This window comes from Mus musculus, chromosome 10 (assembly GCF_000001635.26).
Source record: "Mus musculus strain C57BL/6J chromosome 10, GRCm38.p6 C57BL/6J".
NCBI lineage: Eukaryota > Metazoa > Chordata > Mammalia > Rodentia > Muridae > Mus > Mus musculus.
This window is the reverse complement of record NC_000076.6, coordinates 76,448,504-76,475,283: the sequence shown is the minus strand read 5'-3', so window position 1 is coordinate 76,475,283 and position 26,780 is coordinate 76,448,504. Positions and strand designations below refer to the sequence as shown.

Genomic DNA, 26,780 nt, shown 5'->3' with positions numbered 1-26,780 from the left:
AACTACTGAGCCATTTCTCTAGCCCCATATATAACATTTTTTTAAAATGTGGATCATAAAATATGGCAACTCTATGGCCAAGAATACACACACACACACACACACACACACACACACACACACACAAAATTACAGCAGTCAGCGCTGCAAACAGATACCAATACACCAAGCATTCACAATAGCCCATTGCAACAACACAAGAGTAGTGTTGTAACAATAGTAACAAAGTGTAGACAACCCAACAGAACAGTACTCACCCATCGAAAAGAATCAAGTTCTCATCCATATAACAATATAGAAAGAACATGCCAAGTGAAATGAGCTACATATAAAGACAACTTGTATGGTTCCACATCCATGAAATACCTAGACTAGGCAAATTCATAATGATAGAAAAAGAGAGGTAACCAAAGGCTGGTCAGAGAGTGGAGACGCGCCTTACTGATTACAGAATATCTGCTTGGTCTGATGAGAACATTCTGGAAATAGAAGTGTTATGATCACCAGGCATGGCTGTGCACACCTTTAATCAGGCCACTCAGGAAGGGGAAGGAAAAGGCCAAAGGTTCTAGGCCAGGGCCTGGAGAGATGACTTGGCAGTTATGACACTGGTGGCTCTTCCAGAGGACCCAGCCTCAGATCCCAGCATCCACATGGCAGCTCACAGCTGCCCGTAACCCAGCTCTAGGATTCAACATCCTCTTCTCTCCTCCACAGGCACCAAGCATGCACGGAGTACACAGACATACACATAGGCAAAATACTTATACAGAAGGAATAATCATTATTATTTTAATAATTTTGAATAAATAATAATTTATGCAAAATGTTTTCAAGTTCTAGACCAGCTTAGGCTAGAGAATTTGTGTCCAAAGGAAGTGACTGTAATGTACATAATTATGAATATAAAGCCATTCATTTTTAATTATTATGAAGAAATAAACAATAAAATCCCTCAAACTGAATACATTCTGGCACAAAAACGTTGTTCTCTGAGATCTGTACTAAGGACAAAAGCTATCCGATAAATACATAAAGAAGCAAGGTACAGTGGCATATGTACAAACAACCCAAGCACTTGGGAAGCTGACATTGCTCACAGTTTCAAGACTAAGCTGGGCAACACACCAAGCCATAGACCATTAGCTACACAGCAACACCACATCCTAGCATACCTACGGGGTTGGGTGGGTGGTGAGCACTGGGATGCAGCTTGGCGGGACAGCGTGTGCCTAGCATGCTCAAGGCCCACAGTTCAATCCCTAGCCTGAAGACTCAAGAGCCAAACGCAGTCCCCACCCCACCCCCCAAAAGGCAGAGAAAGCTGAGTAAGCAAATAAACAAGACAGACAAAAACACTTTGTAGTATTTAGTAACCACAGGCTTCCTATTCACTGCAGAAAACAGCAACAATTAGTTGGATAGGATGCAGCATGCCTCTTATCCTGAACTCCTCCAAAGGCTGAGGTAAGGGCCCTGCACTTCCAAGTGAGTCTGGGCAACACAGCAAGACCCTATCCCGGGAAATCAGACTAGAAGCTGTAAGCTAGGAATGGTGGCCCATGCCTGCTCTCCCAGGGCCTGGGAGGCAGAAGCAGGACAGAGCACGGGCAACATACAGACCCTTCCAGACACAACACGTATGGGCAAACAACAGCGAGCCCTGTCAGTGAGTGAAGCATCTGACCCAAGGTTAATACCCGGACCCCGAAAAAAGGTAGAATGAGAGAGCTCACTCCACCAAGGTGTCCTCTGACTCCCAGACATATGCCTCTGCCCCTACACCACACACACACACACACACACACACACACACATCATACACACCTCCACCAAGGTGTCCTCTGACCCCCAGACATATGCCTCTGCCCCTATACCACACACACACACACACACACACACACCACAAAAATGAAAGTTATGAGAACATGCATTCTCCTTTTTAAGTTCTTATTAGTTTCCTCTTTCTGTATGAATACTTAGAAAAATAACAAAGATATAAATTTACACAAGGTGAAATCATATAGCCAATGCTACAAACCCAACAGTTTTTTCTAGGGAATAGGATCATGACTTTTTCTTCTCTGTATTGTTTGAATGTTTAGACTAACCATGAACTTAGCCAAGTAATACAAAAGCAAAAGCAGAAAATTCAAGTTTGAAAAAGTATTATGCAAGCCAGGTGGTGGTGGTGCACACCTTTAATCCCAGAACTGGGGAGGCAGAGGAAGAGGCAGAGGTAAACAGATCTCTGAGTTTGGGGCCAGCCTGGTCTACAGAGTGAGTTCCAGGTCAGCCAGGGCTACACAGAGAAACCCTGTCTCAAGAGGGAAACAAAGTACTATGTGTCTACAGTGACTCTCAGACCTTTCAGAGGAACCAGACTCCACAGGCACAGCTCGGTCCTCCCCTGCAGCACCATACTCTCCAGAGAACTCAGACCTGCACACGCCCAGGTTAGGAAAACAAACTATGTCATCCCGACCTCAAGTGAAGAAGAGATTCTTAAAAAATCATTTCAGAGCTGGGCATGGTGGCGCATGCCTTTAATCCCAGCACTCGGGAGGCAGAGGCAGGCGGATTTCTGAGTTTGAGGCCAGCCTGGTCTACAAAGTGAGTTCCAGGACAGCCAGGGCTATACAGAGAAACCCTGTCTCGAAAAAAAAAAAAAAAAATTTCAGGGGGCTGGAGAGATGGCTCAGTGGTTAAGAGCACTGACTGCTCTTCCAGAGGTCCTGAGTTCAAATCCCAGCAACCACATAGTGACTCACAATCATCTGTAATAGGATCTGACAGCCTCTTCTGGTGTGTCTGCAGACAGCAACAGTGTACTCATATACATAAAATAAATTTTTAAAAATAGTAATTTTAGCAAGCATGCCTAGGAATGGGTTTCATATGGCATTTCATACGCATGTATCATTATACCTTACTCTAATTGGTTCCCTTCCCTTACATCATGCCCCGGGCCTCTGCTGGCTATTTACCTATACCCCTACACCCCCAAGTCTCCCTTCTGTTTCCACGTCACATGTCCATTATCCTCTTTATCAACCTTCCCTTTAAAATCTCGTCGTCCTCTCAAACTCCTTCTCTATCATGATCCATACCCCACACAGTCACACAAATCTAATTCTGAACCTAGAATGAGCTATTTAAAGAGAAAAGGAAAGCTACGTGAGTGCTTTCCCTACCATCTATCAAGCAAGTGACTTATGGCTGAAAAGGGAAAAGAGTTTGCAAGTGACGACGTTGGAGCTGGAGAGATAGACAGGCAGCAGGCAGGAGCACTTGCTGCAATTCCAGACGGAGGCCTGCGTTTTATTTCCAGCACCCACATGGTTCCACCCATTGTAAAATCATCTGTTACTCTGGTTCTAGAGGATCTGATGCCCTCTTCCGACCTCTATGGGCATCAGACATGCAAGTGATGCAGAGACAAACATGCCAGCAAAACACTGATACACAAAAATTAAAAATAATTTTTTAAAAAATGTATTTTTCAAGTGACCAAGTTGAGGACTGAGAACACAGGCTCAGAGGGGCGGAGCTTGCATCTCCTGCTCAGAGCCCTGGGTGTGATTCTTTGCAATGCAGAAAAAGCGACAGGCAGCAGGTTCTCGGGAGTACTCACGTGGTCGAAAAAATGAATCACGGCGAGCTTCTTGCTGCGTCTGGTGAAGACCCGCTGGACTTTAGCGATTTTGCTGAAGTGTTTCTCCAGGATGGCTCTGTCGTTGAGGTAGTCGGGGATGTTCTTGCACTGGATGGCTGTGAGCTCTAAAGAAGACACGCCCCCGAGGCTGTAGATCCACTCTTCCCTTCGCTTACTCTGGCGCACAGACTTTCCCCTGAGAGAATCTGGAATTTAGAGAGCAGACAAGTAAGTCTGTCAGGGACAACACTTCCAGGCAAAAGGAGCCACCACGGGATAAAAGCCAAGATCGTGGGACTTAAAATCAAGTGACCACAAGGGACCTCACAAGAGCTCGGCAGCACACTTTTGTGGCACACACATGTTTAGGACTCACCTTCTTTCTCATCTCTACTTTCTTCTTCCTCTTTAGTCACAGCTGGAAGGCGGGAAGGTACCATGGTGGACTGACTCCCTCCTGGGACGGCCGCGTGGTCACTTTCCCCAGGTTCCGCAAAGCCACTCTCCTTGGATTCCTTGCTGCCCAGGCGGCCTGCCTCTTTATTGCTTTTGAAGACCTCCTGTATTGTCCGGCCAAACAAAGTACCTCCCCGGGGTCTGTTGAGGCGGACTGGCCGTTTATCTGGGGGATGGTCGCCCCTGGACAGGGGATCAGGGTCTTCTGCTGCCTCGTGGCAATGTCTCCTCGGGGAGCGATCCTGGTCCTCTTTCCTCTTTAATCCCTTCATGAGGGTGGGAAGTGGCTCCACCTGGGAGATGGCTTCCTCACATCCTTGGCGGAGGCTTGGTTTGTTAGCTGGGAAGGGCTCCCCCAAAGATCCTGGTGACGCTGTGGGGAAAGTACTGAAGCTACTGTTTGAGCTTCCAAACGCTGACGTAGAAACCCTCTTCTCTTCTTCTACATTTTGGTTAGACAAAGGAGAGGCAAAGGCAGGAGTATTACTAGTAACTGGTTTCGAAAAGATAAAACTTGAGCTAGTCACCGAACTATTTGTCACCTGTGGGAAAGAAAAAGGGGTCAGGCCTCCAGACCCGCTACCAACGGGATGGGAAAATGTAAAAAATCCAGAAGAAATCTGGCTCTGGGTTTTTTCTGGCTCTGACTCAGGCCCCGGTATCGGTTTGAAGACTGCATTTTCCAGAGGTTTAAACTTGAATTCCGTCTTCCGAAAGCCAGAACCTGCTACTTCTCCGGTTTCTGGCCCAAAAGTAGCGCCACTTGGGAAAACCCCAACACTAGAGGTTGACTTAAAGCTGAATGCCGTATTGCCGGGCACAGAGGAACTCGAAGTAGCTGCGAAAGAAGGTGTGGATTCGAGACTAGAGAAGAGTCCCACACTTGAGGTTTGGGTGAGTCCAAATGCTGGCAAGGAGGAAGAATGGCTTCCTCCAGAGGGTGTTGCAAAGCTTGGTACTTGTGAAAACGCCAGGCTCTTGCTGGGTGTGCTGTTCTGTCCAAAAAGGGAAGGCTGGCCAAATCGAAATGGTGATTTAGTCTGATATGTTCCCGTGGTGCTGGAAGATACCGCAAAAGCACTGGGCTGCTGCCCTCCGAAGGGGTTCACCGGGTGCATCTTCAAGCCAATTATCTGAAGGCAATAAATATGGACTATACACAAGTAGCTCTCCTCTTTAAATTATCTGTTGCCAGGGGAAGCTCTCCTTCATCCTCAGGATGACCTGGAAAAAAAAAAAAAGGTTAGGACATCACAGCATATTTTGCTCCAACTCTTAAATCACAGAAATTCTAAGACAATTATTTAAAAGGCAAGGGCACAACGGGCCGCCGACCACTCACAGATCAACAGGTTTTGGACACAGGGTATTAGAAATGGATTATGGTGTAAGGGAGGTTTAAAGATTTTTTTTTCTTTTTCTTTTCATTAAAGACAAGGTCTCGTAAAACGGGCTTGGTGGCGCATGCCTTTAATCCCAGCACTCGGGAGGCAGAGGCAGGCAGATTTCTGAGTTCAAGGCCAGCCTGGTCTACAAAGTGAGTTCCAGGCCAGCCAGGGCTATACAGAGAAACCCTGTCTCGAAAAACCAAAAAAAAAAAAAAAAAAAAAAGACAAGGTCTCGCTTAGCCCAGGCTTGCCTCAAGCTTACTACAATCAAGCACAACCTTAAGTTCCTTTCTTCTGCCTCGGTCTCCCTTCTGCTGGGACCACAGGTGTGCTCCAGCAGGCTTAGGTGAAGCCTGATCCGTTATGATTAAAATAAAAATGCAAAGCATTTTATTCAATTGATACCTTCTCGGGGAAAAAACAAGCAAACAAACAAACAAACAAAACCTCAGTAATAAGACGGGAACACATCACTTATCAGATTCTTGCGATCTCCAAGGCAAAATAAATAAATAAATAAATAAAAACACAAAAACCGTAATTTAAAATGTTACTGCTTTGGGTTCCTACCATCTCATTTTTCTCCCGGTAACTCGAACTTGCGATGCCCTGGTCTAGAAATAATAGCTTTTTATCCCCGATGCTTAACACTCCGGAAGCCGGCCGCTAGGTTAACAGACGCCTTCGAGCGAAGACTAGTGAAGGCCTTCAGCAACTCGGCAAAGACACAAGGGACAGCGGAGGCCGCGGAGGGAGGAGCAAGTCCGCCAGATACGGCCACTGTCGCCAGCGCTTGTGCTCGCCCACAGTCTGCGTGCAGCCTCTACCGGGCCCACCGCACCGCAACAAACCGGCCACTGGAGCGGGCTCTTGGGTGTGCGCTACGGACATCAAATTTGTAGGACCAACTTCCGGTCCTCCGCATCCGGCTTCCGCTCTCTGGGGTGTGCTGCTGCTGATCTTCCGGCAGGCGGCCCGCCAGACCCCCGACCTTCTTCACGGTCGGATTCGGTAAGTGCACGGCGATCCCGCATTGTGCGGCGTGGAAGCCCCTCGTTCGTGCGTGGATCCTCCAGCCTGAGTGCCCGAGAGACGCTGGACCCACAGCGACCCCATTTGCTCACCCACACTCATCCTCACCTGGTCCTGCACCATTGCAACCGCCCCAAACCACTTGCCTTATTCTGCACGTTGTGCCCAGTCTACCCTGTTTATTAGTTTCCTAGGGTAAATAAAGGTGATTTCCCTTAGCATTGCCACCAGATAAATCCCATCAAATAAAGTTTTATTGTGAGCGCGTGTGTGTTTTTACATAACTTATCACTCTCTAGTAGTTACGGGTCTTTTCTCGAACTTTAACCACAGGTTCCTTCCAACCATTTTTTTTTTTTTTTAAAGGGCTGGGTGTTCTTCCCGAAATGAGTTTGGTGATTAAAAATCTGCAGCGGGTGGTCCCCATCAGAAGAGTGCCACTTCGCAGGAAGATGGATTTAGTCAGGAGTATCTTAGGAGTGAAGAAATTTGACCTGGGGATCATCTGTGTTGACAACAAGACTATTCAGAACATTAATAGGATCTACAGGAATAAAAATGTCCCAACTGACGTGCTTTCTTTCTCATTTCATGAGGTAAATATGTATACCTCATATTTAAAATAAATATATATGTATGTATATATGTTCTTCTCGTACAGCTTACCTTCCTTCCAGAATAGTTCCTGTTAATTACATTACAGATCTGGTTATCTTTGATTTTGAAGTTTTCTGGAAATGCACTGAAGTCTAGCCTGGTGTGACTGTGCATGCCTTTAATCCCATCTATCCAAGAGGCAGAGGCAGTCGAATCTTTGTGAGTTCAAAGCCACCTTTGGTCTGCCTGGTTAGTTTAAGGCCAGACAAAAGCCACATAAGAAGCCCCTTTCTCAGCCGGGTGGCAGTGGTGGCACACACCTTTAGTCCTAATGCTTGGGAGGCAGAGAAAAGCAGATCTCTGAATTCAAGTCCACCCTGGTGTTACAGAGTGATTAACAGGACAGCCAGGGCTACAAAGAGAAACTCGGTCCAAAAAAAAATCCTCTCTATCTCAAAAACAAGCAAATAAAAAACAGAAATGAAGCAATATGACATAGACCCATTAAGTATGTCTAGCCCTAAACATCACAATTCCTCTATGCAGGGACCACTCTCACTAACTCAGTGCCCTCAGGAAATTCAAATAAGAGTGTCTGCAGTTTTAAGTGTACCTCAGTAGTAAATGCTTGGACAGAAAAGTAAAAACTGGTAAGCATTATCAACAGATTCCCTTGCGATAGATAGCTACAAGGAACCACATTGTCTAAATAGCTTCCCCCATTGTTAGCAGAAGAAATGGGAATACTCCTTTTGGGGAATGAATTGGTAGTAAATGGTGCTTCAAAGGATAGAAAAGAGAAGGAAAGAGCCAAGGATGCAGGCTTAACCCTGGAAAGTTAAGCCTTGTGATTGTGGCATAAAATAAGGTCAGGCACCCGTGCAGAGTGGGCATGGTGGTCAGGCAGAGACAGGACAGGACTCGAGGTGTGCGTTGGGAGAGGCTGGATGCAGTAGAATCAGTGTCGCCTGCTTCTAACTGCAGACAGGATTGGGCTATAGCCCGCACAAGATGGGTAGAACAGAGCCCAGCAGAGGGGACTGAAGGTCTACAGCATGTCTGAAGAGGCCACAGCTAATGAAGGATTTGTTTCTGTATATATATATATAGTGGATTATAGCATACACACGTTTCTTCCCCTGTCAAAGCAAAGTTCTTTCTGCTTTTCTCTTTTTTTTTTTCCACCCTTTGGTTTTTCGAGACAGGGTTTCTCTGTGTAGCTCTGGCTGTCCTGGAATTCACTTTGTAGACCAGGCTGGCCTCGAACTCAGAAATCCACCTGCCTCTGCCTCCCAAGTGCTGGGATTAAAGGCGTGCGCCACCACGCCCGGCTTATATGTAAGTACACTGTAGCTGTCTTCAGACACTCCAGAAGAGGGAGTCAGATCTCGTTACCGATGGTTGTGAGCCACCATGTGGTTGCTGGGATTTGAACTCCGGACCTTCAGAAGAGCAGTCAGTGTTCTTACCCACTGAGCCACTCTCCAGCCTGTTTCCCTTAACAGGAAAAAATGGCAGGCACACAAGTGGGGAAAGAGTGTGATTGTGTCCATATGCCAATTCAATGATATTGAATGTGACTTTGAGAGGGGTTGGGGGGGTGAGTAGATAATTTGATAAAAACAGCACGTGAGGGTCACTGTGTGATAACTGCATTCCACCCCCTCAGACTCTTTGATGGTCCTTAGCCTTCATTATGCAGCTTGAGCATCCTGTGGTTAAGAGTCCCGTGCCCTCTGCTAAACAAGTGAGCCAGGTCCTTGTAACCTGGTGATGTTTCTCCTTTTCAGAATCTGAAAGCTGGCGAATTTCCTCAGCCACACTCACCGGATGATTATAATCTGGGAGACATTTTCCTAGGGGTGGAGTACATTCTTCAGCATTGCAGAGAAAGTGAGGATTACTGTGATGTCCTGACGGTAAGTCGGGTGCGGAGCCACATACGCTCGCAAAGGAACTTCAAATGAACCTTAGAGAAGGTGGAAGAGGAGACTCCTGGTAACACACGAGCATCCACACATACCACTTGTATTGATGGGACTGGAAGCTCCAGACTTGAGGGAAGGAGAACACACTGGGGGGGGGGGGGGAAGCCTGGTGTCCCCAGGGACTTCTTCAGCTTTTATCTCTAGAAATGGGACCATGCTTCCCTAATTGAAATTTGCTGGATTGGCTTCTTATTACACTACCCAGAACAGAACAGGAGCCTCCACACTTCAGAGTTTGAAGGCAGGAGGGGAAACTAACAAGAGACGCGATGTACCAGTGTTCAGTAGAAGAGCTCCACTTTGGCAGAACACCCACAGCCTTGCTGTCTGTGGGCCTCCTAGAGTTGAAGAGTGACCCAAAGCAGGCCCTGGTGGTGACCCAGAGTTAAGGCCTTGGCCTTGACTGTCTCCTTGATCTCGGATAGTGCAGCCTGTGCTATACAGAGTTGGGGAAGTTATAATTCTCTGCTGTGAAGGAAGTGGCCCAGAGCCAGCAGCGGCACTGCCAGTTGACATAAAATAACACCTCTGCTTTAAAGGAAATAAGAAACTAGTTTATTCTGAGCCAAATGAGGGTGGCTACTGAAGCCAAAGAACAGATTTGGGTTACTGTACAACATGGAAGGGGTTGTGTGAACTCTCATAGTCCCGGAATAGACAAAAGGCACATGTCACCAGTGACTTCAGTGCAGACGTTAGACAGACAGTATACAGGGAGGTGGTGGCAATTCTGTAGGTTTCCCACACAACCACTGAGTGTCCCTGGCTTTAGGGATGGCCGAGGCTAGAAGTGTGTCAGACTAACCATGCTTTCCAAGAGGTGATCTGCTCAACATGAGGGTATTAGGGCAGATCCCAAGGTTCGTAGTAAATGGTTATTAGAGGGTACTAAAGATTGCTAGAGATAACTTTAGCTTAGCTTGCAGTAGTCCTCTCTATAAATCTTGGTGTTCTGGTCAGCCAAAGCTAGACATCATGCAGGCTCTTCATTAGCTGGGCTCTTCAGATCTTCAGTGCCCTCTGCTGGACTCTGTTCTACCCCTTCTTGTGCGGGCTATAACCCAATCCTGTCTGCAGTTAGAAGCAGGCGACACTGATTCTGCTGCGTCCAGCCTCTCCCTCCACCTACTCGAGTCCTGTCCTGTCTTTGCCTGACCACCATGCCTACTCTGCACAGGTGCCCTGACCTTGTTTTACGCCCTAGCCTAGAGGGATGGCTCCGTGGGTATCAGGAGCCACTGTTCTGGTGAACACGAGTTCTCTTCCCAGCATCTGGGTCAGGTATTTTACAACCGCCTGCCCCCAGCTCCAAGGTATCAGATGTCCTCTCAGGCCGCAAGGATGTCTGTACTCATGTGCACATATACACAATTTAAAAATAATAAGTAAATAAATGAAAAGATGTAGACTATACCACCCAGGTCTTGAACTCTTGGATTCAATCAATACTTCACTGCAACCTTCTAGACCACTGATACTACAACCGTGATTCACCCTTGCTTAATTCTATCTAGTCAGATTCCCAATACTGCCAGGGACAATCAACTCTTTTTACCTGGTCTCAACCCCAAACAGTGTTGCTCCACACTAATTAAGTGAACTGAGTGAATGAATTGTTCTGTTTTAGACAGGAGGCGATAGAGGTTGGGATGTAGCTCACTGGTAGCACTTGCCTAGACAGGAGAGAACTGAGTATTAACTCCAACCCAGGGCAGCAACTGTGTATCCTGCCCCAGGGTCCTGGCGTAGGACAACTCAGTCTTACAAGGGTCCTCTGTGAGCCCGAAGGGGCGGCCGTCTGGTAGATCATCCCCTGAGCTGACTTCTCAATTACTCCAACAGGTCACAGCCACCCATGGACTCTGTCACCTGCTGGGCTTCACCCACAGCTCCAAAGCCGAGTGGCAAAAGGTAGGAGGGGTACCTGTGCAAGGGGCTACCCCAGATACACCCTTAACCCTTAGGCTGCTGCCCAGCATTCCCCTCCCCCACCTCGAAACCCCATGGCAAGAGGCCGAACTACAGCCTCCATCCATCCTGCCTGGAAAGGTGAGGTCTTGTATTGAAGGCTCTGGCTCCTCATGATACTTCACTCCTGAAAGGCACCCTGGACAGGCAGGTGAAAGTTAAATTCCCTGAATGCTAGCTATTATCGATGGGGGTCAAGGGACACTTAATGTTCAGAAAAACATACAAAAAATAAAAAATAATAAAAAAAACCCTTACCCATCAGTTGGCAACAAATAATGCTAAGTCATGGTTTTTTTCTTCTAACGGCCAATGGGTACCACACTTAAAGCCCACTACGTTGTCCAATAGGCTTGGGTTACGTTTGTAGGTAATGTGTGTGCTGGTTATCTGCAGAGGCAGAGGAAGGAGTAGATCCCCTGAAACTGGAACTACAGCTGGTTGTGAGCTTCCTGATACGGGTGCTGGGAACCGAACCCAGGCGATCTGTGAGAGCAGTGAGTGCTCTCCACTGCTGAGCCATCTCTCCAGCACCCATGAATGAACTTTTTTTTTCAAATTAAAAGTAGATCGCAGTCTGCTTCTGCTACCACCCAGCCCTGTCTATGCCCACTCCCTCCCTGCCCCACACTTCCCTGGGCCCCATGTGTACCCCAGCTTCTCCCCCTTCCTTTGGGAGCCCACTCCCTGCTGTCCTGTCCTTTGATCTTGCATCTACCTACAGCTCTCTGAGTCTCTGTTCAGGTGCTGCTGATAGACTTGTGCAGAGCCTGGGGGAGCGGCTAGGGGGGCTTCAGAAGGAGGTGAACCCTGGGAGGACTCGGACTCGGGACAAGGGTCCCCAGAGTCCCTCCAGAGCTTGTGCTCTGCTGTGTTCCAGATGTACAACCAGGAGAAGCTGGTGCTGGAGGAGCTGAGCCGCTACACGGGAGCTAGGCTCCAACCCCTGAGCAGGGGCCTCTACTGATGCCACAGAGCTTTGAGACAGAGAACTTGTTGGACAGAGTCCCGTCCCTCTGCAAGACTCCAGGGAGCCTCTGCTTACCAGGGAGCCCCTGAGTGGACCACGTGGAGCCGGAATAGATGCAAAAAGCAAGAGGAATTTTTGTTCCAGTGCACTGGGGTCTTCCCAGACCCGAAGGAGAGGCGGCGACCCCCAGCACCCATTCAGGGAGTTTTTATATGGTTTCCAGGGGCAGAAGAGAGCATCAGCAACTAGGCACAACGTGATTGGCGGAGCAGTGCACCCTTTAAACTGATTGGTCTTTAGGGAATGAAGTGACAAGGACGTCCCTTGTCTGAAGGTGTCCTGCAGGATGTGTCCCCACCCACAGGGCAGTTCTGCCCTAAGGTCTGAGAAATGTTAATTAGCCTCTTCCTTCTGGAGGGGCAAGTGTTTCATGACCTTCCCAAACTTCCTAAGCTGGCCTTTTTACCTCCACAGTGGATCTCTGCTGGTCCTGTTGCCCTGGAGGGCCTCAGCCCACACTACAGCTTCACTCTGTGAGTGGACCAAGTACCAAGGAAGTGCCTGTCAGCCCTTACTCTGATTAGAAATCTATGCGGACTCTGTTGTAAGCAGAATCAGGCGTTCTAAGAGAAGAAACATGGACGCTCTTGTGCTTCTTTGGGTTTCTAGCTGTAGAGTCTGGGCAGATTGCCTTGTCTCCCTGAAGTGGGAGGAACGTGCCAGAACACTGAAGCCTGTTCTCCTAGGAGGAGGCGCCTGCAGACCAGCAAGCCCAAAAGGACACCTTGTGCCCTCGCCTTTCTTAAGCTGTTGGCTGCAGACACCACGGGACAGCCCACAGACCTTGTCTCCTGGGGCCAGAGAGTCAGGAGTGTCCCCCATCTGTGTTGCTGTTTGTAATTGTTTTAGATGACCTTTATTTTATTTGGAGCAGGGCAGTGGTGGCACACGCCTTTAGTCCCAGCACTTGGGAGGCAGAGGCAGGCGGATTTCTGAGTTCGAGGCCAGCCTGGTCTACAAAGTGAGTTCCAGGACAGCCAGGGCTACACAGAGAAACCCTGTCTCGAAAAACCAAAAAAAAAAAGGATTTTATTTGGTGTGTGTCATGTGTGGGTACACATTTCCCACTGCGGGGGGTGGGGTGGTCAGCTGGGGGGAGATGTCTCTCTCGTTTATTATTTTGTCCCCAGAGATGGAACTCTGGTTGTCAGCCTTGCCATCCCACTGACATCCTGCAGGCCACCGTAGTCCTGCCACTGGGGCTCCCCTATTGGCTGTTAGAGGCATGGTAGTTCTGCTCAAGGCCTGGAACATGGAATTCTGGTGACCTGAAGTCTAGTTCAAAGCAACATGCAAATGTCTGTGCAAATCTGGATCACGAGAGTCTTCCCAGCAGGTAGCCAGGGACCTTGAACCTAGATAGGGTTTCCTGACCCCTCTGCTGGGTGTACCCGCATATACACCTATGCCAGCCTGTTCCCTTCTTCTCGGCCATCTAACTGGTTCCTCGCCTTTGAGCATCCTTAAGGAATGACTGCTTCTGTGCCCTTCATTTTTCTATTTCCCTTTTTCTCTGCTTGGTATTTCTGGTTTAATTTGGTGGGGTTTTTGGTTTTTTTGGTTTTTTGGGGGGTTTTTTTGTTTTTTTTTTTTGTTTTTGTTTTTGGTTTGGTTTGACCTTGCAGCTCTGGGCATGGAATCCAGGATCTTGTCAGGCTTGGCAAGGCTCTGCCACATTCCCAGCCTGTTGCTCAGCTGCCCTAAATCTGTGGGTTGGTCAGCAGCTGTCTCTGAGTCCAGCCACATTGTTATGATGACTCCAAGCCTGAGGGGGCACTATCTGCCCTGTTCCAGGAGGCACAGCATCCTCACTTGGGGCTTCCTCACTTTGTGTTTATTCCAGATTTCATTTCGTCCCTCACTTCCCTGAAGGGCCTGTGATGTTTTTTAATTTTTAAAAAAGATTTACTTGGGTATGGGGGACTTTTGGTATAGCATTGGAAATGTAAATGAGCTAAATACCTAATAAAAAAAAGATTTACTTATTTTATGTATATGAGTACACTGTAGATGGTTGTGAGCCATCGTGTGATTGCTGGGAATTGAACTTAGGATTTCTGCTCGTTCCGGCCCTGCTCGCTCCAGCCCAAAGATTTATTAATTATATGTAAGTACACTGTAGCTGTCTTCAGATAAACCAGAAGAGGGCGTCAGATCTCATTACAGATGGTTGTGAGCCACTGCGTGGTTTCTGGGATTTGAACTCGACCTTCAGAAGAGCAGTCAGTGCTCTTAACCGCTGAGCCATCTCTCCAGCTGGGGCCTGTGATCTTGATGAGAGTTTCATGGACTCTGTGGATTGGCCGCTCACACACTTGAGCCATCTTTAAAATCTCTGGGGCGTACTGTGCATCTTCTCAGAGTAAAGTTGTGCACAGTGGTGCAGTCCCTGTCACCACTGTTAAGGGGCATGGCCAGGAGAAGCTTTTCCCTGAGTCACTGGGGACCCCCTAAGCCCACTACAGGGCCTGCTCAGACTCTTTAGTCTCCCACAGGTGGTCCTCAGACAGCAGGCTTGAAAGGGACGGGGAAGACTGTGTGTGAGGGTGGGTCCATGTACACTCCCATAGCTTCCAGAGGCTGATGGTGCTCCCAGAGCCAGGATGCTCCCAGGCTACTTCCTCCTTGTTAGCCCAGCATTGCCAGGCCATCTGAGACAAAACATCTGCCAAATATCTTCCTTCTATCAGATCAATAATCATATGAGAGGAAAATCGTGTTAGAAACATCATCTAGGAAGGAAATTATGTGAGCTCTTTAACTGGTGCTTTTAACAAAACCAAGTTTCTCTGGAACCACACCCCAAGGCGCACTGAAAGACAGGTCTGTCTTTATGGATTCTTCTCTACCTGATGGGCTGGGGTGGAGATGGAGGAGAGAGAGCAACCATCCAACCCTCCCGGAGTGAACAGTGCTTTGTAAACAGCGTGTGTAAATACCCATACTTACACAGCCTGCAGTGCCCACGTGCATGCATGTGGACCTCACATGTACCTGGGCCTTGTTATGATTATAAAATGTTATAAGTATGAGTATCTTGCCTGTGTGTATTTATGTGTGCACTCCTGATGCCCTTGGAGGTCAGAAGAGGACATTGACTATCCTGGAACTGGAGTCACAGAGAGTTGTGGATTGCCATGTGGTGCTATTGAAAGAAAATAAAACTTGAGTCCTGTGATTCATGTAATAGCCCAAAGAGTTGTTTGTGAGCTTTGAAGCCTGGGACTGAGAACATAGCAGAACAGGCCAGGACATGCCTGGGCAGGCCCATCATTAAGACATTCCTGAGGCTGCTTGGCCATAAAGATAAAGAGAATGCAAAGACATGTCCAGACTGGCCTGGCGCCTCCCTATCTCCCACCCTTCTGACATGGGTTAAATGTTAACCAGATGCTCTGCTGTTACCTCCATCTGCACATACACTCTGCTGATGTTTAAATGAACCAATCGTGTGAAACCGCGCCAATTCCTCCCCCAGCCCCAGACCCTTTTCTATAAAAACCCCTAGCTTTCAAGCCTAGTGGTCGACAACCGCAATCTCCTGTGTGAGATACATGTCGGCCCGGAGCTCCGTCATTAAACTACCTCATGTGTTTGCATCAAGACAGTCTCTCGTGATTCCTTGGGTGCACACCAACTCGGAATTGAGTGGGGGGTTTCTCCACTAGGTTCTTTCACTATGACTTAAACCTGAGCAACAAGCACTCCTAACACTTAGCCACTGAGCCAGCTCTCTAGCCCTTTTTTGTTTGTTTGTTTGTTTTTAGAGACAGGGTTTTTCTGTGCAACTCTGGCTGGCTTAGAACTAACTATATAGACCAGGCTGGCCTCTGCCTCTGGAGTGCTGGGACTAAAGATGTGCACCACCGTGCCCAGTTTCTTATTTTCTTTTTAATTACATTTAACCAGCCACAGGGGCTGGGGTCCAGGCACATCCCATGCAAAAATGGAGGCAAGAGGCCAACCTGTAGAAGTTGGTCACCTACCACCACCACCTAAGCCCCCATATCCTGAGAATAAAACTCAGTTATCAGACTTGAGAGCAAGCACCTTTACCTGCTGAACAATCCTGTTAGCCCTGTATATGCCCTGTATTATTATTATTATTTCTTTCCTCCTCCTCCTTCTTTAGAAATATCTATTTCATGCATGAGGACACTGCCACTGTCTTCAGACACACCAGAAGAGGACATCCCATCCCCCATTACAGAGGGTTGTGAGCCACCATGTGGTTGCTGGGAATTGAACTTAGGACCTCTGGAAGAACCTTTAGCGCTCTTAACTGCTGAGTTTAACTCTCAAGCCCGGCCCTGAAGTCATATCACAAATTCTTCAGCTTGCTTCTTTCACATTAAAATGAAGTCATTCCAGGTATGGCCGACAAACACAGTCTTCCCCAGCTACAATATTCGACTTCCCCTTGCTTCATGTGGGGGCGTGTGTAGCACCCATCCAGGGTATAACACAGAGCCTCAGACTGTCTGAGCTATATCTCCAGCCTGTTTGACTTTTATTCTAGCCTTCCATAAGAATGTCAAAATGTATATGTAGCCATAATGATTTATTCTGATCTTGGGTAGTTTTTCTTTAGTCTTTCATAACAAAATGTTTGTATTCCGCCCAGGTGAGGCATTCATTCTCCTGGCCTTCCTTGATGGCCCTGTAGAGTAACTGAGGTTGGCAAGGCCACGGTGCTTACTGAGCACGCCTCAAAAAGCATCACTTTTTTTTTTTTTTTTCTGTGCAGCTCTCCGGGATGGACGCCTTCTGAGACCAGTCCTGCTGGGCCGTCAAAAAACCTAAAGGATAAATTTCCCAGAAGGTGACCGAGACCCACGTGGTCTGGTGACTGGGGCTGACACCTGCAACCTGCAACCCTATGGTAGACTGAAATTTTGTCTGGCTCTTTCAAAATAGCCACAGTACATGGGCCTGACCACAGAGTGCATGCATGTGCTCTTTGGCATGTGGGTGAAGAGAAGTCACCAGGTCCATCTTTCCGCTTACCTGCCGCAAGACACTAGCTTTCTCCCTCCACACTTGTGTGCTAAGGATAGCTAGGATGGGAGGTCGATGCCTCGGTCAGGTGGCTCACAGTGGGCAAGAAGCTGGCTGCGTGTGGGAACGCAGTGGCTGCGACCACTGGAGGCCACATGGCATAACCTGCAGGGGCGCCAGCCGTGGAGGCAGCGGGCAGCTGAGTGGTGGGCGCGTAGTGGTGGTGGTGGTGAACCGGGGGTGGCTTCTGCTTTTCAGCTCTTGGGACTCCGTGGTGCATCCATCGTTGGTCCTGGCAGAGCACACAACCAGACCAGGACTTCAACATCCTTTCCCTGGGCCCAAAGTGGTAGGAAAGGCAGCAGAATGTGTTGGGGTCCCTACATGGGCTTAGAGCTGTCTGGGCTCCAGCTGCATTACCTGTTCCTCTTGCAGAGGACTGGCGAACAAACTGGAGAAATCCTTGCACAGGGTCTCTGGAGCAAGCCCCTCCCCCAGCCACCACGCCCCTCCCTGCCCCCCAGCCAAAGGCTACATTTCAGCACCCAAACTTACCTGGAGGGTAGCAGCACGGGGGCCTGAGGACCCAGGGGGCAGGGCTTTGAGCATCATGTTCTGCATGAGAATCTGGTGCATCTGCGCGTTCTGCATCAGCATCATCTCCACCATGTCTAAAAGGCGAGTCGGGTACTTATTCATGCGTTAGCTGCTCATTAAAAATGGGGAGCAGAGGGCTGGAGAGATGGCTCAACAGTTAAGAGCACTGGCTGCTCCTCCAAAAGTCCTGAGTTCAATTCCCAGCAACCACATGGTGGCTCACAACCATCTGTAATGGGATCTGATGTCCTCTTCTGGTGTGTCTGAAGACAGCACCAGTGTACTCATATATATAAAATAAAATAAAATAAAATAAAATAAAATAATATTGTAGCTGGGGAAGACTGGATTTGCAGGTCTGGCCTCTAGTAAAATGAACTGGTTTTAGGCCACCCACAGTGGGGACTTTGTTGCCATAGGTCTAGCACGTTTATCACTCACCAACAAAGGTACCTGGCAAGGTTGTAATTTCTGACAGTGTGACGGACAAACAAAGGCAGTTTTTCCACAGCAGCTAAACTCTGCAAACAGTGCCAGGACTCTTGCCAGCCCCATTAAAGTCAAACAACCAAGCCCAGAGTATCAGAGGGGCTCAAACAGAAGCACTAGGAACTGGTCAGCCCAAGCCAGGCCATAGGAGCAAGGTAGGAAGCCAGACCTTTGTTGCAAATCCCTTGTGAGACAGAGTCAAGAGGCCAAATGGCAGTCCCAGGCTGGACAGGGACTCCAGGAGCTTTGGACGAGGCTGCACCCAACAGCAGGAGTGGCAGGTGCTCCAAAAGGCAGGGTTCTCCTAAGTCAAGCTTTTGGGCTTCCTTCCCATACCAGACAACTAGGTATGAGACCAAATGTGGTCACCCATACTCTGCCATGCCATTCAATCTGTCGCTGACTACAGTATGGATTCGTCTTAGGTGCATTATACTAACCAAACTAAGACAGTCACAGAAAGACAGAAGTCACATGACTCCAGCTACATACTCAAACATGTCAAATTCAGAAAGAAAGAAAACGATCATGGTTAGAGGGACTGTTGGTGAAGACTTTCAAGCTATGCAGTCTTTTAAAAGCTGTAAGATCAAATATTAAGCATACGTTGTAGGGCTGGAAAGATGGCTCCGTGGTTAAGTGCACTCTGCAGACCTTGCAGAGGAGCCCTGCTTTGGTTCCAGCACACACACAGTTGCTCACAAACATCTGTAACTCCAGTTCCAGAGGATCTGATGTCCTATTCTGTACCCCCTGGACGCCAGGCACGCACATGGCGAACATACATACATATATGCAAGCAAAACATGCCCATACATAAGAATAAAAAAAAACTAAATGCTTTTACAAAAGACTTTGTAGTACAACAGTGTCATTTACTCCACACCATTGAAATCCAAAAAATAGTTCGGGTGTCCTATATTTTGTTTTGAGACAGGGTCTTTTCTTGCAGCCTTGGCTATCCTGGAACTCCTAGAGCTCAGCTACCTTTGCCTCCGCAGCCCTGGGATCAAAGGTGTGTACTGCTTAGCCGCTGCTGTTTTGTCTGTTTTAATGGTTTGCTTTTTTTTTTTTTTCTTCTTTTCTGAGATGAGGCCTCATGCAGCCCAGGTTGACTTCAAACTCACTATGTAGCCAAGGATGTCCCCGAAATTTTGACTCTCTTGCCTCTAGACCCCAAGTGCTGGGATTGCAGGTGAGTCACCACGGCTTGGTTATATAATGCTAACTAGGCTTCTGAATTCTGTTCCAGAATTTTAACTATTTATCTTTGGATTTGATTATGAAGGAACTATGGTCTTTTGGAGGGGTTGTTTTTTATTTGGTTCTTCATATACCCTCTATTTCCAGAGAGTAAAGGACAGTTGTTTGGGGGATTATTATTGAGTCTGTTATCACCAGGGGTCTACCTGGCTTGTCCTTTGGCCTCTACTCATACATTGTGCTGTGTATGCATGGCCCCCACTCCCATGGCTAATTAAATGTAATTAAAAATAAAGTATGGGGCTGGAGTGATGGCCATGTGGTTAGGAGCACTGGCTGATTTGTTTGGATTCAGCATCCATACTGCAGCTCACAACCATCTGTAACTCCAGTTCTAGGGGATCCAGTCCTGGTGCCCTCTGCTGGCCTCTGAGAGCAATGCATGAACATGGCAGTGATGCACAAGCAGGCAAAACAATCACAGACACAAGACAAAAATCCTTTTTAAAAATTAAGAGGAGCCGGGAGTGGTGGCGCACGCCTTTAACACCAGCACTCGGGAGGCAGAGGCTGGCGGATTTCTGAGTTCAAGGCCAGCCTGGTCTACAGAGTGAGTTCCAGGACAGCCAGGGCTACACAGAGAAACCCTGTCTCAAAAAACCAAAAGAAGAAGAAGAAGAAGAAGAAGAAGAAGAAGAAGAAGGAGGAGGAGGAGGAGGAGGAGGAGGAGGAGGAGGAGGAGGAGGAGGAGGAGGAGGAGGAGGAAGAGAAAAGAAAAGAAAATGTAGAACCTTCAGCTCCTCCTGCACCACACCTGTTCCATGCTCCCACCCTGATGATAATGGACTGAACCTCTGAACCTGTAAGCCTGCCCCAGTTAAATGTTGTCCTTTATAAGACTTGCCTTGGTCATGGTGTCTGTTCCCAGCAGTAAAACCCTAACTAAGACAGCCACCTACTTAGAAAATATTCTCATTAGGAAAACACCTACTTAGGACATATTTTCCTTTTCGATATTAACTTCGCAACACGAAAGCAAAATCAATATGGAGCACATACGCACCTTCCTTAATACTTCCTGACCTCGGAGTGGGAAAGGCCTGAGGAGGAGAAATCTGTGCAATCAGTGGCTGCTGCTGCGGTAGCTGCTGAATGATGGTGGCAGGAGCCTGGGGGACCTGAGAGAGGCAAGTTGGTTATCTATCTGGATGCACGGTCTTTGCAGCTATCCCCCACCATCCACCTGCACACTTGACCAACCGTCTATCCATCTGTCCGTCTACCCTGTCATTGATCTATCCATTCCCTCTGCTATGAATGGCTGTTTGTTTCCTTGCCCAAAGGACAGATGTCTTCCAGATCCCCCTGTGCCTTTCCCCCTCAACTTCCTGTGTTCCCTTACACCGAGTCCCAGGCAAAGACCTCACCTGGGCCTCCCACCTCCTCTGCTTTAGAAGAGTGTTTTCTTGAACCAATGAGATGGCTTAGTGAGTAGAGGTGTTTGCCAGGTGGCCTGGAAACCTGATCCCAGAACTCATATAACAATGGAAAGATGACAGCCACTCCACAATGTGGTTCTCTGACTTCTATGTATGCGCTGTGGCATGCATGAGGCTCACATATGTATCACACGTGCTGTGTAGTTTGACTAAGATTGACTTATAGAAAGTGACACTGTCAGGAGGTGTGGTCTTGTTGGAGGAAGTGCATTACTGTGTGAGATCTGCTGGCGCTCAAGCTCCTCCCTGTGCAGAAGAGACCCTTCTAGCTGCCTGGAAGCCCTTCTTTCTGTCTCTGGCTCCTGTAGCCCCACGTCTGCCTGGATCCTGCCATGCCTCCTGCCATGATGATAAATGAACCTGTGAGCCAGCCCCGGTTAAATGTTGTCCTTATAAGAGTTGCCTTGGGGGCTGGTGAGATGGCTCAGTGGGTAAGAGTACCCGACTGCTCTTCCAAAGGTCCAGTGTTCAAGTCCCAGCAACCACATGGTGGCTCACAACCATCCGTAACAAGATCTGACGCCCTCTTCTGGTGTGTCTGAAGACAGCTACAGTGTATTTACATATAATAAATAAATAAATCTTAAAAAAAAAAAAAGTTGCCTTGGGCCAGGCGTGGTAGTGCACGCCTTTAACCCCAGCACTCGGGAGGTAGAGGCAGGCAGATTTCTGAGTTCGAGGACAGCCTGGTCTACAGAGTGAGTTCCAAGACAGCCAGAGCTACACAGAGAAACCCTGTCTCAAAAAAAAAAAAAAAAAAAAAAAAAAGAGCCTTGGTCATGGTGTCTTCACAGCGGTGGAAACCCTAAGATGTGCACACACCACTACTAACATATACAATTTGAAACGTGTATATCATTTGCTCAAGAGGTCAGTTGGTTTCTGTTGCTGGTGATTCAGGATGCAGTGTGTAGGTCACACATCATGTAAAGTTCTCAGAACGGTATACTCCGCTGTCCCTAAGTCAGGGTCTTAATCATCCCTGGTCACTGTGAAGTATTAAAGGGCAGTGCTTCTCTGAATTCAGGGACCACTGGTGCTAAACTCCCCTAATTCTTCCAATGGTTAGGTTTGATCTACCAGGAGGTGAGTCTGTCCCGAGAGTCCGCCATCCCTAAGCTGGTCTTCCATGTATTTCCCCCAGAGGACCCAAGGTATCATGGACAGCAAATGAAGCTGCTATTTTCTGTTAACAGAATGGACCTCTCCAGAGGACCAGCACCCTGCTGGGGACTCCTGGAGAGACAGAGAGAGAGAGAGAGACAGAGAGAGAGAGACAGAGTCAGAGTCTTTGGCCTCCCTGGAAGGTAGGAGGGGAGAGAAAAGCCTCTGGTCTCGCTGATTGTATGGCCTGTTGGCAACACCATGCCCTTCTGCATTGTGGTGACTTCTCCCACCCCACCACAAGTTGCCTTTCCCCAAGAGTCCTCCCTACCGGGTGCTGGATGATCCTTGGTGGCTCTGGGGGTCGGGGCAAAGGTGGGGAGGCAGCAGGGAAGACATCTGTGGGAGGCACCTCTGGGTTCAGGGTTGGCACTGCAGCTCTTCCATGCATCCTCCAGGCATGGGCTGGGGAGTGCTCATCCATCAGCTGCTGCTCCTAAAACGACGACGAGAGCCTGTTGGCTGGAGAGCCATCAGCAGAGGTCACTGATTCAACCTCAAGCCTCACTGCGTGAGCAGCCCCTAACCAGCGTGGTTTTACCATGCCTCACCCCTGCCAGGGAATATGGCACCCAAATATTCAGGGTGGAATCCCTGGAACTAGGGATCTCTTTGTGTCTCTCCCAATGTGACCATAGTCAATAAACCATCCTCTTCTGGTTTTTACTGTTGCTTTTTTTTTTTTTTTTTTTTTTTTGGTTTTTTGAGACAGGGATTCTCTGTATAGCCCTGGCCGTCCTGGAACTCACTTTGTAGCCCAGGCTGGCCTAGAACTCAGAAATCCACCTGCCTCCCGAGTGCTGGGATTAAAGACGTGCGCCACCACGCCCGGCTTTGACTTGACTTTTTAAAAAAGATTTATTTATTTATTTATTTATTTATTTAATGCATACGAGTACACCACCATTGCTTTCTTCAGACACACCAAAAGAGGGCACCAGACCCCATTATAGATGGTTGTAAGCCACCCTGTCATTGCTGGAAATTGAACTCAGGACCTCTAGAAGAGCAGTCAGTCCTCTTAACTACTGAGCCATCTCTCCAGCCCATTGATTTGTGTTTTGTTTTGTTTTGTTTTGTTTTTTTCGAGACAGGGTTTCTCTGTGTAGCCCTGGCTGTCCTGGAACTCACTTTGTAGACCAGGCTGGCCTTGAACTCAGAAATCCACCTGCCTCTGCCTCCCAAGTGCTGGGATTAAAGGCGTGTGCCACCATGCCTGGCTTTGATTTGTCTTTTAATTGGCTTATTGTGAATGGGCGGCCAGATTGGGCACAGACTGTGACCCCAAGTTCAATAGTGTGCCTTGGTAAGCACTCGGAAATCCTCTTCTCTGAGCACATACCAATTACTTGTTGAGTTTCTGGTTGTCCTTAGTGTTTCCCAGGCAACTATCTAATGGTTCCTCATGAATTTCAGCATCTACCTCACTGTAGAAAGAGCCAGCCTCCTGTCCCGCAGCAGTGTTGGAATAACACCCATAGAGATGCTTCCAGGCAGGGCCACTTGTTGCTGGAGGCCAGTTTAGCTTAAGTGAGCTCTTCCCGGAGGAAATGGGCCTTAACTCATTGCCTTCTCTGTTGCCAGCTACCTAAGCAGTCTCTGAGTTTACACATTGCCTGTCCTGATGCTGTACTTTGTCTGATTTCCTCAGGGAAGTAATGGGGTGGGAGTATTTGGTCTCCTGAATGCTCAACATTTCAGTTAACCATCTTCAATTTTGCAAACATTAGCTAATTGGCCCCATAAATTCAGAGCGTCTTTGTTGGTGTATGCTGGCCTGTGTGTTAGACCTTGGGGAGTTGGGCCCGTGTTTGACAGAGAGTGCTGGCCTACCCAGAGTCTCTGTAGAAGGTCCTTCCTTCTCCTCAAAGCACTCTGGAGGGCTGTGTCTGACTTTTCCTGCTGTCCTGCACAAAGAAGGCACATATCAATGAGGTATATAAACCTGGCTGGTGGCTCTGATGTAATGTCCCAACTTCCCTGAACCCTAGGGTTCAGAGTAGCCTGGAGTCTTTGAGCTCCTGAGCTCAGGTCTCTCATAAACATCCATCCTAAAGGAGAGGCCGGGGTTGGAGCAGGGAGAGCAGGGGCTATGGTAGAGAGGGAAAGACCTGGTTAGAGTCAGCCTAGAGGATTTTCTTGGTCATGTAAGGCATTGGACAGTAGAACAGATCTCCCTTGATGCTGCAGCATCCTATAAAGAAGGAGGTCTCCACGGGCCCAGTCATACCTCCATAGCCCTGGCTTCAAAGCCTGGCCCAGGGACTGAGAAGGAAAAGCTTGAGACCCCGCCCACCCCTGCAACCCGAACAATGCGAGTCTGAGTTAACAGGCAGAATTTCTGCACTGAACAACTTGAGGTAGGTCACCTGACCTCATCTACAAGATGCACTCCCTCTAGGAGCCTGCTGGCTAACGGTGTGTGTGTGCGTGCACTAGTGCACGCGTGTATGCGTGTGTGCGTGTGTTGTTCTAGCCTGCTCTGCCTGCCCCTCTTCTTGTCTGCTCCCCTTCTTCCCTGGATGTGCCCACGCCATCTTTAGCTCTTACCTGCTCTGTCCATGCTGTCCCGTTCCTGCTCCAGCATCTAAGAGGGAGAAGCTGTGATGGTGACTCGGCTCCAGGTTGGTGAGTGGGGTCTGCACTGCCCACCTGCCTAGGTAGCTGATGTGCCAAAAGCTCCGGGGGTTGGGGTGGTCAGCATCCAAAAGGAAGTATGGTAAGAAGCGCTTGGAAAAGTGAGTAGGTGGAGGCAAGGGCCCCCATTCTGTTAAGGATTATTCTGGTAATGTTCTCGAATGTAATGTACGCTCTCCATCCTAAACCCAGAGGGACGATGCTACCTGGAGGAAACCTTAAGGTGATGCTCTGCAGAGACACAACACAGTAGGACATCCTGATGCACAGCACAGAGTATCCTGATAGGACTCCAAGTGTTTCCCTACTGGGGCCCAATGGGGACACAGTGATGGGAACCAAGATAGACGATCTGATGGTCCACAAGAGGGCTCTCTTATGAGTCCCAAGGATTACCCTGAAGATCCTGAGAGAGAGATGCTCTGGACAGATTGCTGAGTAGCAATCCTTGCAGAGACTACCCTCAGGGCCTATCCAGGGCCACCTGGGCCCTGAATTTGGGATTCTGGGGTTTGGTAATAGATAGCAACAGGGGGCTGGAGAGATAACTCAGTGGTTAAGAGCATGGACTGCTCTTCCAAAGGTCCTGAGTTCAAATCCCAGCAACCACATGGTGGCTCACAACCATCTGTAACGAGATCTGATGCTCTCTTCTGGAGTGTCTGAAGACAGCTACAGTGTACTCACATATAATAAATAGATAATTTTTTAAAAATAGATAGCCATAGAAGAAGAGCAATGCAGGCAGAGTGTACAGAGCTTCTACGCTATCTCCCCGGGGTAAGCGGGGGATAGCTAGCCCATGGGAACTATGCTTAGTTGTGTGCACAGGCAGGTACGCTGCTGATCGTAAATCACTCCAAATTTCATCGATGGTTGCAAAGATGGAGAAGACTGGGCATGGCCAGCTTTTTCCCCGGGAAGTTGGGCTCAGTCTCCACAGTAAGGAGTATCCCTTTAAACACTGGAGCCTGAAGGTGCAGGAGCTCTGTAGGGCCATGCCCTAGAAGTACACTTGCTGGTGGGCACAGACTGCCTCCTGACTTTGGAAACTGCTAGAAAACACACACACACACACACACACACACACACACACACACACACAAAGCATACAAGAAGCCATAGCTGTTCATTAGGAAGCCAGACGCAGGGAAAGGGTTTGCAGGGTCTAGAAGCAGGGACTTCTCCTGGCTGTCTGCAGAGGAGGGAGATTTGAGTGAAGCAAGGGATTAACAACAGTAGTGGAGAGGCTCTGTTTTACCTGTTCCAGGAGTTGTAACCTCAGCCGGGTCATCTGATCTGCCATCGAGGAGTCCAACGTCATGACAACTGAATAAGGGGCCTGCAGAGAAGTAGGAGACTGAAAGTCCTCACTCTGCCTTGGCCCTTCGTTATGTATAACAAAGAGCCCCCTCAGGGATCATGGTGCCTCAAGACAGGTAAATGGGAGACTGACTGGTCCCTTCCCTGGACCACAGTGCCAGAGCCTGCCCTGAAGTCTGTGACAGTTGCTAGCCTGTGAGGAAGGGAGGTCCTGGGTTGCCAGGACACCTCTGAGAGTCCTTTCTTGGCTCTGTGTCCCCAAATGGGTCACCTGTAAACACTGACTCACGGGTGTTGCCAGGCACGGATCAGTGGGGAGGTAAAAGGCCAGGGAGACAATACTTCAGATTCCTCCAGATGCCGCTTACCCCGGGGAGATAGTGTAGAAGACTCCTGGAGGACTCCTCATTGCCCCTAGACCTACACCACACCATTCTGGTCACTTGCCACTGCCTCTAGGACACTCTTGTCCTTCCTTGAAACCCTCAAAGTAAAAAGGCAGTGTGGCTGGATACCTAGGAGACCATCAGACAGGAGCTCCCTGAGGGTTTCAGGAAACTCTTTGTGGCAGAGACTTTGGCCAGAGAGGGGTCAAAGGCAGTGCCTAAGGGGACCCTGGGACAGAGAGTGCACTGGCATAGAGAACACAGACAGGAATTTAAAAGGGGGGGGGAATATATGGGGTTGAGATTCTAAACCAGATGGGATGTAAGTCAATCACCCTATGAACTTATGAAACAACCAGGGTAGGGTCGA

At 48.5% G+C, this 26,780-nt stretch overlaps 3 protein-coding genes across 8 annotated transcripts in view; 1 reads left to right on the top strand and 2 right to left on the bottom strand.

The window, feature by feature from the left end:
* Positions 1-6,382, bottom strand: part of Mcm3ap (minichromosome maintenance complex component 3 associated protein) — a 46,958-nt gene extending 40,576 nt beyond the window's left edge. Inside the window, exons 1-3 of the mRNA NM_019434.3 lie at positions 6,070-6,382; positions 4,032-5,335; positions 3,635-3,861 (exon numbers count right to left, since the gene is read on the bottom strand). Of these exons, the coding sequence (NP_062307.2) occupies positions 3,635-3,861; positions 4,032-5,229 (1,425 nt within the window). The 5' untranslated portion in view covers positions 5,230-5,335; positions 6,070-6,382. The remainder of the gene's footprint in view (positions 1-3,634; positions 3,862-4,031; positions 5,336-6,069) is intronic.
* On the top strand, positions 6,170-18,032 carry Ybey (ybeY metallopeptidase). 2 transcript variants are annotated; one of them, NM_172550.4, is made up of 5 exons: positions 6,170-6,510; positions 6,898-7,127; positions 8,919-9,047; positions 10,959-11,027; positions 11,965-15,717. In NM_172550.4, exons 2-5 carry the CDS (start codon positions 6,918-6,920, stop codon positions 12,049-12,051), a joined length of 495 nt encoding a protein of 164 aa, NP_766138.3. In that variant the 5' UTR covers positions 6,170-6,510; positions 6,898-6,917; the 3' UTR covers positions 12,052-15,717. The 2 variants fall into 2 exon arrangements, with proteins under 2 accessions (NP_766138.3, XP_017169375.1); XM_017313886.2 differs by lacking the exon at positions 11,965-15,717 and adding an exon at positions 16,862-18,032 and having other exon boundaries at positions 6,400-6,510.
* Positions 14,066-26,235, bottom strand: 2610028H24Rik (RIKEN cDNA 2610028H24 gene). Of its 5 annotated transcripts, none has more exons than NM_029816.2 (8): positions 25,963-26,203; positions 24,615-24,651; positions 23,898-23,971; positions 22,336-22,500; positions 20,465-20,579; positions 17,668-17,783; positions 17,122-17,404; positions 14,066-14,797 (listed from the first exon to the last, which is right to left on the bottom strand). In NM_029816.2, the coding sequence occupies exons 1-7, from the start codon at positions 26,023-26,025 to the stop codon at positions 17,162-17,164; spliced, it is 813 nt and encodes a 270-aa protein (NP_084092.2). In that variant the 5' UTR covers positions 26,026-26,203; the 3' UTR covers positions 14,066-14,797; positions 17,122-17,161. The 5 variants fall into 5 exon arrangements, with proteins under 5 accessions (NP_084092.2, XP_006514360.1, XP_011241902.1 ...); XM_006514297.4 differs by having other exon boundaries at positions 14,174-14,797; positions 24,615-24,793; positions 25,963-26,003; XM_006514295.4 differs by lacking the exon at positions 14,066-14,797 and adding an exon at positions 16,845-16,913 and having other exon boundaries at positions 25,963-26,235.
* Between the last annotated feature and the right edge of the window lie 545 nt (positions 26,236-26,780).